The 13,524-nt window shown below is 33.8% G+C and overlaps 1 protein-coding gene across 1 annotated transcript; it reads left to right on the top strand.

Moving 5' to 3' along the window:
* The first annotated feature begins 2,268 nt into the window (after positions 1 to 2,268).
* LOC144450659 (uncharacterized) lies at positions 2,269 to 12,841 on the top strand. Its single transcript, XM_078141303.1, has 7 exons — positions 2,269 to 2,337; positions 4,136 to 4,298; positions 5,141 to 5,410; positions 7,725 to 7,864; positions 8,738 to 8,812; positions 9,675 to 9,796; positions 10,604 to 12,841. Exons 2-7 carry the CDS (start codon positions 4,190 to 4,192, stop codon positions 10,794 to 10,796), a joined length of 909 nt encoding a protein of 302 aa, XP_077997429.1. The 5' UTR covers positions 2,269 to 2,337; positions 4,136 to 4,189; the 3' UTR covers positions 10,797 to 12,841.
* Positions 12,842 to 13,524: the final 683 nt, after the last annotated feature.

The following is a 13,524-nucleotide window of genomic DNA, read 5'->3' as shown; positions in this document are numbered from 1 at the left end:
ATTGAACCAACAGTCCATTTCTTTCTTTACTGTATGTGTTTGGGTTCAGACATGACGCCAAACACATTGTAACACAAATGATTACTCTGTACTTTCCACAGAACATTGGTCTTAGTTGCATATAAGAATTGCGCATATATTAATCGGAGTCAAACTATTCATCACATTTGCAATTAAATGCTTTATCGGTCTCATAACGTTTACTGAAAACTAAACTCTTCGGTTGTACTAAAATAGCACTTCAGCAGCAGAATTGACAAGTACCTAAAGTTATCAGTGAAACTTTTCAAATAAAATTTATATTCTAGCATGTACTCTGTTACTTACGTTAAGTCAGAGTTTTCCTTAGGCGCTCAGCTAGCTCTGCGTCAGCTAACGTTCTCTCAAGCAACTAAAACCGATCCTTCTTCAGACTGAACGAGGTGACTAAATACGTAGGAGTTGATCATTGACATCTCGTATGCGTAATTTACAAATACTAATTGACGACAGCAATCTAAAAGGGTACTTTTTATAACTCATTGTCCAAACAACAACCTTAATGGCTAATTTTTTTTTTCATTTTCACATGTAATCCCATCCCGAACGTCAGTATTAAATCTGCAATTCTCCCAAAGTTTATTGTTATGTAAGAACTAGCCTAAGTCCAGTTTTATTGCGTCTAATCAAAACTAATAGGGATACTTGAAGCATTTTCTTTCCTTTTCAGACACAATCCCGTTCTGAAAGTATGTACGTTGAAACTTCCAGCTATAATATTAGTCAAGTAAATAAACGTGATATTAGTAAGAGGAGTTGGTCATCCACATCTTGCGATATTTGTAATTTGCAAATTCTATATGATGAACAGCAGTCTTGAAGGGTATGTAATTACAACTCATGATTGGTTCCAACAGCCAATATAGGCATCAGGCCAAATAAAACAAAATAGGGGTTTTCCGATAACACGGTCGACCCTAGTTTAACAAGCCTTCGACCCTAAATTATTTTTTTGAAGAATTAAAAGAAAAAGATAAGAAATTGCTTTTCTTCTTGACGTTCATGGATGTCCGTTTTCTTTCCCCATCGATGTCTGTAAATATTCCATCAAAATCTTATAGAAAAGGTATTCTGACCGACATTTAGCGCAGTTTGTATTTTGGTCGGAGCAATTAAAAAGATAAACATAAAATAAAATTCCGACCTACCTACCCTATTTTCTCTGGCCATGTTGTAGGAAACACACAATTATTATTTTGCGCCTCTTCATGATGGGCAATTTTAGAGTTTAGAATGAGGTGCATTGACATACATTATGTCTACAATAATTTTATTTGTATTTGTCCGTATGGGGATTTTTAGAGACTCGTCATCACGTGATGTGAATTTTTTTTTAATTGATCAATAATCCTAGCATTTCTATGCCATAGAAAAAACACACTCTTCCTGAGATGTATCAAAGTTTATTTTGGACCCGAAAATTGAAATTAGTATATATCAATCAAGTGGATATCTTGGCCTCGGTTGAGCCAGTATTGAACCAGTATTCGTACATTCTATTGGAGGAAGCTGCTAAGTGGTGTAGAATTTAGTAGGTAGACGTGAATAGAAACCAACTCTACTACTAATATATGCTAAACATGCTAAAGTGTAGTTTTTATATTAATTCAGCAGATTTGCAAATGCGTCAAGAGTTTCATGATATTTGCAGAAAAGGTCGGATATATGAGCACAGGCACTCGACTCGATCGAGATCTATGAGTAAATGGATATTGAATAAAATGATACACAGTTTACAAACTAAATGTTTAATGTTTCCTGTGTATGTATGCCATGTTGTGCGTCGTAAGCATGTTGTGATCTGTCAGGGACGTATAGACAGTCTATACGTCCCTGGTTCTATGTGCATGTGACTTGCAAATGTACACTGTGTACGCTATACTTGGCATTACAATGTTCCGTAACAAATCGTATTACCTGAGTGCGTGCATATGTACTATAAAATAAGCCTTACTAAGTGTGAAGTATTGAATTTTGTGTTGGTTTTATACATGTTCTGCATGTTGTATGCTTATTTATAAAATTTTATTCAATATCCATTTATTCATAGATCTCGAGTCGAGTGTGGAAGCTGCCCCCCCCCCCCCCCCTCCCCGGCAGATCTGCAGTGTTTTGTCTCTATTTGGGCAATTTTTAGGTTATTTGCGAGCCATTATTTACGTAAATGTGATTGCGCCCTCAAAGTTTACTTTCACTTCTGCATGACGCCATATTTGTTTTTTGTGATTGTGTGTAAACGACAGTGACATGATTCACTAACAGGAAGTCTGGAATAGCGTTAGTGTCGTATGTTTTCGGGTGAGTACTCACACCTATTCTAAGCGTTAAGGTTAAGACAATGTTTTCCAAGTTTCCAAACAAACAGGAGACGATTTCTATTGAGATCATTTCCGTCCATGCGCGTTCAACATTGGTGCAGTTCGCCCTTCGTCAGTCAGGTACAACGGCACAAGCCACAAATACATGTACAGGTTAGCTGTGTGTGCATAACATGTAACGTTCTGCGACAACAATTTTTTATGTCACCACATCCCATCTACTTATAAAACCATATAAATTACTGCATGCATCTTTATCTTGAATAGGATAGAGATTTTGGGAATGGGATATTAAATTTAAAAAAGCCATTGTTTGGCACACCAAGTTGCAAATGCGTCCAATGGATACATGCATGGAAACGCAAAACACCAACCGGTATGATATTAGGGCGGGGCTGTACTCAGCAGAACATAACAACACAGCCGTACATGTATATGAAAATATCTGTCGACTGAATGAATTACTGTATCGGTCAACCTTGTCTGAGTTCATGATTTCAATGATAAATTATTCTGTAAGTGTTACCACATATAGTAATACTGTGTTAGAATTTAAATAGAAATTAATGTTACTATTTGTATATGTGGGGCAGTATATATGTTCCTATAGGTGTCTCTATTTTAGCTACACTAACTAATATATTTAGGCATTATTTAATAAAGTAAAATCATATGGTGCACCGTATTTGTCTTCTGTATTGCAAAACTGTCTTTAACCCCACACCTCTACCCCATCTCCACCCCAAATATATACTTACATGTATACAATTTACACATATACATGTATTATGATTGTTGATCAGATCCAACAACATACAATGGAAAAAAAGATTTTATAAAAAATGAAAACCCTGTAAGAGGAGTCCATATACATTATACACATGTAATGGTATCAAAAATTGTGATTTTGTTTTCAGATCAATATCACATCATTTATATCTACTGTATATACCGGTAAATCATTGAATTTTTTAAATAAAGGTGAACCTGTGGCCAAACATCTTATTTCCATATTGTATATACATGTATAAGACACATTTATCATAGTCTAAGTGATGTGCTGTAATATTAAGAATTTTGAATGAAGAATTAAAAAAGATAGCCCCTGCTACTTACAAAGTATTGTGTGGTAATACTAGTACTAATAGTAATAGTAGTAGTACTGAGGTTCCAGTGTCTCAATCTTCAAGTTATTAGAGTTAAGACTTACATATATGTGCTAGGTCAACAAAGCAGTTATCTTTTGCTTGTGCAGTTGCATTGTTGTACAACCACTAGCCTCCTTACTGTGATACTTAAAGTGGCACAAGCTGACATTGTAAGTTTTTTACTCTTGAAAATCCTAACATAATTATATCGATTAAACTATTTTAAAATGATGCATGCCTTTTATAACATTATGATTATCTTCTGGCATTGGTAAACCATTAATTACCTAGTCGGGATTGAACATTTTTGATATGTAAAATAAATTATGTCATTATAAATTATATCTTGATACCAGGTTTGAGTTCAGTCAATTGCAAGTGGTTGCTTGCCAAGTATGCTCCAGTAAGTACAATGTACAATACTGTGAGTGCCTTATAAATATGCTGCATAAAGTATGCCCAAGCACGTGTAAACATGCAGCTTGTACCCATATAATAGACACACCCCCTCACAGAATCTCTGTAGAGTAATATACCCCGAATTGTGAGAATGGTTGAAGTGCCATCATTTCCTGAAAGTCAGATTAATTTATTGACTTTTCAGAACCCTTTTCTTGTATTTTCTTACAGTTTGATTGGTAAACAAGCTTCATCTTCATTACGATTACCTACTTTTGATCCATTATGAGTGACAAAGTTAAGATTTATGTGATTGGCGGAATAGTAGTTGCTGTCATTGCAATTATTATTGCTTTGGTAGCGTCATCATTGAAAACATTGCAGTCGGATGAAAGTGAGTACATCTGATTTTCACTTATAGAATCTATGACAAGGTGGTAACCTACTGTAGAAATGTTTGCTTTATCATCTTCAACATCTTACAATCGTGGTTGTCATCGCTACAGTCATTATAGACTGTCAACAGTCGTCTTGACTTTTTTGTAATTTCTCTTTAATACCACTGTCGCTAAAATAAATAGCATTAAACGTAACATGGTGTGCGTTGAACGTTCCGTGAAGTCAAGACGACAGCTACAGTTGAGAGCTGAGTAGAAACTACTAGTTTGTGGTACAAAAAGTTATTGTCGTGAGTAAGGTCATTTCAAAACAGCAGCTGGTGATCAGCGTATTGTTGTGTTCTAATTCCCATCACTACAATGCCGTGTCATAAAATATGTTATCATATACCCAGTATTACTTCCAAGTCAATGGAGAGCAACTAACACTGGCAATAATTTTCCGTATCACACCCCAGCTCACTAATATGGCATGTGGCGTGCCTATCGACTCCATTCATTCAGTGATGTTGCTTTTTAATTTCTTTACTGTTTTATTTTTTGGCAAATCAAATAATCTTTTAATGTCAATTTGTGTGATTTATATGATGTCTTTGTGTTACTACATGGGGTATTTTATATTAAAACCATTGCAGTCTGGATATGGGTTTTGCAGACCTCTGTAGTATGTAGCTTAAAGGCCCTCATAAAGTCAAGCCCTTCCACTGTACAACCTTTGTCCCCAAAACCCATATTTGGGCCACAAAGATTAATACCAAACAGACAAAAATATAATTTCTTCACATTTTTGCATTTCCATTATCTTCATTACAAATTATTTTTTTTCATTATATTCCAGTGGGTATAAAATATGACACTATACAAAAGAAATTGAAAAATGATGTCGAGCAAGAAGGTTTACATACAGGACCACCAGGGTATGAATTTATCAAGTTTCCCAGTGTTTTCAGAACTCTATCTTTTCCTGAGCTGACGTGTCTGAATAAAGATGGTGTATTGATCGATCTGGATGTGGATTTCCAATACCAGACTAGATTTGCAGAACTGTACGAAGTTGTCATGGAGTTCAGAAGCCATGAACACTATGTCAAAGTGCTTAAATTTGCAGGTAAGTACAGCTAAAAACCAGAAGCTTTGCACAAAGTTAGTCTATTATGCAATCTAAACATCAAAGTCAACAAATTTGCAAGTTTAGGTTGTTGTTTAATGAGATAGATTACAACACTTTTACTGCTGAACACAGTATGATTGTTACTGAAGGGAATCTAAAAGCTGAGTGAATATAAACAGAACTCTATCAGCAGTCAAAATCCAGCTATGTTAAGCAGTAAAAGAGCTCTTATCTCTAGCAAGTAAAACAAACAATCTCAACTTGCCATTGGAATCATTGATGAAGGTTTTAATTATAAAATGTATATTTTACAGTCTTCTGGCAAATGCTTCCCATTTTAATGGGATCAGAATTACCAGTGATTACTTGCAATTTAGTACACACATGTACAATATGTCTTATTTGCACTGTAGTGCTACAAGTGCATTTTGACTAAAATTAGCACTATTTCTCAAAATCAACTGAGGTATAGAAAAAAGTATCACATTCAATGTTCCCCACGTAACATGTGTATACTGGGGGGGGGGGGGGGGGGGGTGCACTGAGTCCCAGGGACCCATCATTGCTCAAAATTACAAATTAAAATTTTACAGTATTATCAATACTGTAAAATTTTCATCTGCAATTTATTTTCCAGTATTTTCACTAATGTCTTTTTCTGTAAAAAAAAATGTAATTACCATAAAAATACTTTGCACTCATATTAAAGAAACATACCTTTGCAATCTTCAGTGGAAATTAATTCCAGGCAAAACAGTCAATTTGCCTTTTCATTGAAAAAGAAATCCGATGTAAGTATCAATTTACAGGGGGCACTAAATAAAATGACATAGGGAATTTAACTACATGTAAGTCGAGGTAATCACCACTATTTTATTATCTGGAGTGTGAATTAATCTCCAAGCTCTCATTTATAATAAAAAAATCATAAACAGGTGACGTCAAGAAATGTTCTTCCCACATGAAGAAATTTGTCCTATAATCATTCCCATCATTCCTGATGCCTGTATATTGTAAATATAAAGACCAACTTAGGGTACATTTATATGATGACAATCTTGACTTGATTAAATTTCTTGATCAATAATCTGGTTGCCATTAACAGCTTATGTAATAGCACTACTAATTGAAATTATATTTTGACCTTTACATTCATGATTAAGGATCCCACATATTTGCCATTACATTGAAATCTATATGTTTATTTGTATGTGGAATTAGCAATGGAAAGTAAAAGTAACTATTTGAGTGGGTGTTATTAGACTGGATACAGCTTAGGTTGAAACATGGTAAATGCCTTTTGATATTTATTCAGATGTGACTTCAAAAGAGGGAGAGTTTTTATTTAACAGATTACAGATTTATTCAGTATACAAAAGGATACATGTAATAAGATGTTTTTCACTTAGCTTAGCATGCAACACTAATATTCTCAACATCATCACACATGGCCACAATGAACCCTTGACCACGATCACATAATTTTCCAACCTTTGTTGCTAGGCATATTTGCATATCTGCATCAGGTCTGCAATGAGACATAAAGTCCCTAATTCTTGGATAAACAAATGGCTCCAGGGATATCAATGGCATTCACATTATTTATCATCTTGTTATATATCATCTAAATGTAGGTTCCAGATCTTCTGGTGTAAAGTACTCATTACGGATGTAGAGCTTGATAAATGAGTGAAAAGGGTGACTTGGTTACTCGTTACATTCGATTCTCCACTACAAATTTTTGAAACAAATTTGTTTGTGATTTGGTGAAGTTTGTAGCCAAGTCACCTTCTTTTTTCACTTATATATATATATATATATATATATATATATATATATATATATATATATATATATATATATATATATATATATGTACAATATATATATGTACAATATATATATATATATATATATATATATATATATATATATATATATATATATATATATATATATATATATATATATATATATATCTCTACCCTTCTATTTATCTGTCTAAATCATAAGACTAAGACCAAGAGCATAAGCTGATCAAGAGTCAAATGCTAGAAAAATACATCAGTCAAACGCTTATCAATATCACTAGTTTGTTTTTTTCTAAATCCACATTCTGTCAGCAACTGTCCAACTATGGTGTTTACATATTCTCTTTTCTATTCATTATTTTATTTAGCTGACTGCAGCATTTATCACTGATTTTATTGACTACTCAGTACAGATTCCTAATTTCAAAAGTACATTCAGTTTATAAATTCAATGCGAAGTTATTGTGAATTTTACCCTTTCTATGTTTTATCTCTTCAAGGAGAGGCAGCTATACACGAGGCTTGCAGCAAGTATAACACCACTGAGTTCCAGACTATGAGAGCAGTTTTCCAAGAAACCGTCCGAGAACAACTGAGCAATAGATTTGATCTTCTGAAAGCCAACGTTGCTGACTTGCAGGTAAATTGTCAATCAAAATGACTTGCCAGGGTGTATTTATAGTACAATGATATTTGTAAGTATGGGATACATATGAAAGGCTACTGGGTTCTTCGGTTACAAAAATGTTGCAATCAGTCTGTAGTATTGTTGATATGGTTAAACCTGTTTAGCTGTTCAAATATCACAATAATAATATACTTTAATTTGTAGACTTAGTGAAACGTATTATGTCTGCCTGCCTACATGTATGTGTCTGTCTATCCATTCATCCATCTGCATCTATCCATTCATCCATCTATCTACCTATATCTATCTACAATCTATCAATCTCATCTATCTATAATATATATATATATATATATATATATATATATATATATATATATATATATATATATATATCTACATGTATCTATCTAACTATATACAATGTATCTCTACCCTTCTATTTATCTGTCTACCCTTGTATATATACACCTGTCTATCTATATATCTAGTATCTGTCTATCACCTACCCTTCTATCTATTAATCTACCCACCCACCCATCTATCTATCTACCATCCATTTAACTATCTATATTTATATATACTGGCATAATATATTATCAATTTACAGATATTGGTAATATTTTACACTCCCATTTATCAGCTTACGATCAAACTTGTGATAAGTGAATGCCAATTTTAATGACATTATCACACATCAAAAGAGAACAAAAATTGTACCTTGAGATTTAACTGTTTAAAGTGAAAATTTGCAAGCCATCAGCTGGTTTTTTTCACACACTCATGGTAAAAAAATTCACTATGAGGGCGCTAGTCACATACGTGAAGATTTGCACCTATCAGCTCCTTTTTACACATGCATGCTTTACTCTCATACTTCATCAGGTAAATAACATTGCAAGACCTAGTCAATATGAAAGTGCCATCAGAGAAAAAGAAGCAGCTAAAGAAAATATTGAGGTAAGAATTGGATAAATTACATATCCTTTTTTGTTTTATTTATTGTGTTTGTTATTCTATATACCGGTACTTTCTTTTTTTTTTAAATCTCAACAAATTTCTGAAATGACAAATATTTTGACCATTCAAAACTAGTTTTGAAAGGAATATGATTTTGACTAGCTCTTGTCTGAATATATCACTTTTGATTTAGAGCTTATTTGTATATTAACAATATATTTAGTGTATTTCACTATGATGCAGGTATTTTCCAAGTATATGTTTTAATAATTGTATACTTTTAGATATTATTTCCCAATATGTTTCTTCAGTCAGCCAATTCTTCCTTCAGCCATGGGAAATACGAGTGACCTAAGGGGGCTTTGTCACTATGAGTCGCCAGATGAGTAGTGACAAAACCCTTAGGTCACAAGTATTTTCTGACAGAATAGAGATGCCAGTAATATCAGAGAAAAATTGGGGAAAGTATTGGCAATTTTGGATGTATTGACTCATAGTTTGAACAACAGCAGAATCAGACACGTGTCGTCATGACATAAATGCACATTGTTGTGATGTAGAATGACGGGTATAAATTCCATATTTTTGTTCAACTTGGTTTGTGCATGGTATAATCAATAATGTATGTTATCTGATTTATTGGAAGGTTGATTCATTTTGTGCAAATATGTTGTCTGCTGAATCATGCTGTTTTTCTAAAAAATATTGCAAACTTGGACACACAACCAAGTTACTAGACGTAGTGCAATAAAATTTAGTCTAATTATTTAAATGTTCAGCCTTATGAACCTGTTATTGGGACTAGAAATGTTACATATATACTGTTTAATCATGTTTATTGTACACTCTCTTGTGTACTTAGGTTGCAAAGAATGAAAGACCACGGCAGTTAACCCAAGCAATTACAGCAAAGAGAGAGGCCGAGACATCTGCAACAATTGCTATCAACAAAGCACTTTCTGATGCAAGAATCATTCGAAACAAGTATGTATCAAAGATATTGGTTTCTCTATGTGTTTAGAACTTCTATGAAATTGCAGTTTTATGCAACTAAAAAAAACAACAGTTTTTCTTTTTATGTGTGTAATACAAAATGGAGTTTATATTTCTGTCATTCAGAAATAACACAAATGTCACCATATACTATTGCTCTAGGAAATGTTAAATCCAATAGGGGCTTACACATGTATAAAAAAAAATTCAAAAAAACACCTGAAATATTGTCTGTGAAGATGGACTATTTCTCAACCACCTTTGGTGAAATGTGTATTCTAAACTTGATTAAAATTGTCATCATAAGTACTAGGTATGTAGCAATTACAAGGTAGCTAAATACAGATCTCTATAGATAATATTGACATTACAACAAATTATGAATGGGTCATCATTTCATGTAGATGCAGCATTTTCTTTTTTGATTTTTTTGCTATGGTTTTAAACCCGAGGAACATGGGGGGGGGGGGGGGGGGGGGGTTTGTTCCAGGTAAAACTTGTATATAGTTTCTCATATATAGTACCTTAATTTTGTTAGAAGCCCTGGAAATTGATCTGGGAATCCACACAGAGTTGACCTGCTTGCTATATGTAAAGGTCAAGCTTGGATAAGGATTAAAATTTAGGTGTGAAAAACAGTTGTTTGGCTGCACTATAGAGAAAGTTGGTCCGGAACAAAAAAAATGTTCCAACTTAATCGTTATGGCTCCACTGACAAGACGGGACTAATGTGAGAACATGGGACTGTATCTCCATTCTACTTAAACCTATTAAATCTGTTCCTTCTCTGAAATCTAGGGCTGAAAATGAAGCTGCAGCTATCGAGAAACAGTATGAAACAGAAGCCAACACATACAGAGACATCATGAACTCACAGGGCCTGGGAGTTGAAGGTTTCCTGGCTTACTTGGGTGTTAGGACCATTGGAGCTGCCAAGCAGCCAGTATATGCTGGAATGAAAGCACCTGCAAAGACATCATATGTCTCATAATAACCCTAGTACACTTCAGGGCAAACTTTACAATGTGTTAGTGGAATATGGTATTATTTATATCCATTTGTTACAATAAATTTTATCTCCTTATTGGGAAAATTGCCAAATGCATATATTTGTATGAAAAATTTGATTACATTTTGGGAAAAATTGCTCAACCAATGCATCTGAAAATTTAACTATGCAAAACTTAAGCTTTGATGACCATTGTGTTCGTACTTTTTGGATTATGGAATATTATGTACTATAACGATGTAATTATAATCTATCCTACTGGATTTGCTGTTGTTTTGACTGGCAACAGTTTCACATCCTATCCTGGACGCGTCTTCAGGTCGACTGATGATCTGATGACAGTTAAACTGTTGCCATTCAAAACAACAAGTCCAGTAGGATAGATTATAATTACTCCGTTATTAACTTCATACCTGGATGATTGAGAACATTCATAGACATATTATGTACTATGTATATAGAAAAAGGTCAACTTTCGTCTTTAGGTTTGTTGAAAAAATACATTGGTCATCTTATAATGTTTTTTACACAACTTTTAGAATTTTGTAAACTGAAACAATATTTTACTACATAGTAATAACCTCTATATCATGCGTTTCAAAGAGACAGCTCATAAATTCACCCCTTTGTTATATTGGAATAATAATTAAATTAAATTGAAAAGTTTCGTTGCAAAACATCTTTATTTGATAATGCTCAGAATTTGTATATTAATTAAGATTTTTTGAACTCATTAGAACTATGTTGAATAGGAAATGGTAGTCTTAAGTTGATATTTTTTATTCATATGTTCATGTAATAATATTCTTCATTCCATGCCTTTGAGGGTTGTGGTTGGTAATATGGTTTGGGTAACAATGGGTGATTGTCACTTAACCAGCAGATCTTTACTATAGACATATTTGTACAGCCCTGCCTCTTAGGGGCTAAAGCACACCTGTTCCGCTGTGAGGTATACTAGATCTGCCGGTGTAATTGAACCAGGGTTACAGCAGGCCTGTTACACTTGGGCTGTATCAGTTACTTGTTATGTCATAGCCAACAGAGCTTATTCAAGCATAATATGTATACAGCCATGCCTCTCAGGGGCAAAAGCATGTCTGTTTTGCTGTGTGTAGACTCTTGCTAGTGGACTTGAACCACCACAAGCTCTATATCAGAATTGTCTAGGCTGCAGTAGGCCAGTACTATCAACTTGAAAACTGTACCAATAACTGCTTGAACGAGTGGGATGTATTCACTCAAATGCAAGCACAATTAAACTCGGCATGAGTTTGACAACAAGTATACAGTTTTTTCATAAAGTGTAACAATGGGAATAAAGAAAGCCTGATACAAAACTCTCATCACCATACAGCAATAAAATTGTTTCCAGCATTACATCATATTTATCAAACTCAACATTATTAATATCATGGGTAAGTTTTCAAATATTTTAAAAGTTTTAACCTGTGTTTAGACTAACCAATGATGTACAAATACATGAATTTAGAATCTTGTGCCAGTATATTCTATGACTTATTGATGAGGGTGTAGGAAGGTACATGTACGAGTTGTCTAAACCATCAGAAATGTGAAAATGTATATATTTGAAAATGTGAAGTAGAATCATAGTTGTCCACAGATTATGTAGTTGACAATACAGCTGAATCTTACGTTATTTCTTAACGGTTATTGAGCTGTAGAATATTTTAACATATTTAAAAGTATAAAGATTGTGTTATGTGTTTTTCTCTGACATCTCAGGAAGTAAATATGTAATAAGGATATTGTGTCAACAGTGCATAAACTATCAAGTCAGCGCATAAAAAGGGAACAGGGTGTCATACAACAGTGTTCTTCACAACTTCATGTTAACTTCTCTTTCGTTATAAACAAAGTCTTAGAATGCCAACTGAGGTGTAAATTTGCATATGTTTGGCTATACTTTATAAATAGTGCCTTACATGTCCTTTGAAATGGATAGAGAAGTAGATAAATATTCATCTCTGTATTTTTATTTTGTTGTAACATTTGTCATATATCGTCTTATGCATATCATGTAATGTATTCAATGAATAAAATTCACAATTTTGTAGTGAATGATGAGATTGGAGTTGTCTCATTTTTGGGTAAAACCATTTCTATTCTGTCTGCATCTGAAAAGGGAAATGTGTCTGTGTCTTTCCTGTCCCAACCAGACAGCATTATTTGCATTATCAGGAGTGTATTCTACATTGTTTAAATTCCACACTGACTTCTCTGTTGTATTTCATTGAATGCTGTCGGTCACAGCACCGAAACTACTTTACTTTGTGTACACAATGATATGATGGCATTGGGTTTTGGGAAGTACATGATTCTGGTAATGCTAGATCTGTCTGCAACGTTTCATACTCTTGTTCATGATATTTATTACATCGGCTGCAGTCTCCTTTTGGCATAACGGGTTCAGTATTGGAATGGTTTTGTTCATATCTGGGATGTGGTACACAACGTGTTGTTATTGATTCCACTACATCACAGAATATTATTCGAATTTGGTGTGCCTCAAGTTTCATTATTGGGGCCTATAATTTTTATACTGCGGCTCGATTATATTATCTGTCCTCATAGCTTGGACTATATGCTATACGCGGATGATTCCTTGACCTGCGTCATATGTAATACCCCAAACGATGTCGAGTCAAATCTTGAAACGTGTTTAAGATGTTTGTAGATGGATGAGATC

The sequence above is a fragment of the Glandiceps talaboti genome, chromosome 20 (genome assembly GCF_964340395.1).
Source record: "Glandiceps talaboti chromosome 20, keGlaTala1.1, whole genome shotgun sequence".
In the NCBI taxonomy this organism is placed as follows: domain Eukaryota; kingdom Metazoa; phylum Hemichordata; class Enteropneusta; family Spengelidae; genus Glandiceps; species Glandiceps talaboti.
The sequence above is the reverse complement of the archived record's forward strand: the minus strand, read 5'-3'. Positions and strand labels throughout refer to the sequence as shown.

Excerpts from the sequence above, each read along its gene's own strand:
- LOC144450659 (XM_078141303.1), top strand. The coding sequence starts at position 4,190 with ATGAGTGACAAAGTTAAGATTTATGTGATTGGCGGAATAGTAGTTGCT. Across the intron at positions 5,411-7,724 it reads CAAAGTGCTTAAATTTGCAG|GAGAGGCAGCTATACACGAG; the intron begins GTAAGTACAGCT and ends TATCTCTTCAAG. Across the intron at positions 8,813-9,674 it reads CAGCTAAAGAAAATATTGAG|GTTGCAAAGAATGAAAGACC; the intron begins GTAAGAATTGGA and ends TTGTGTACTTAG.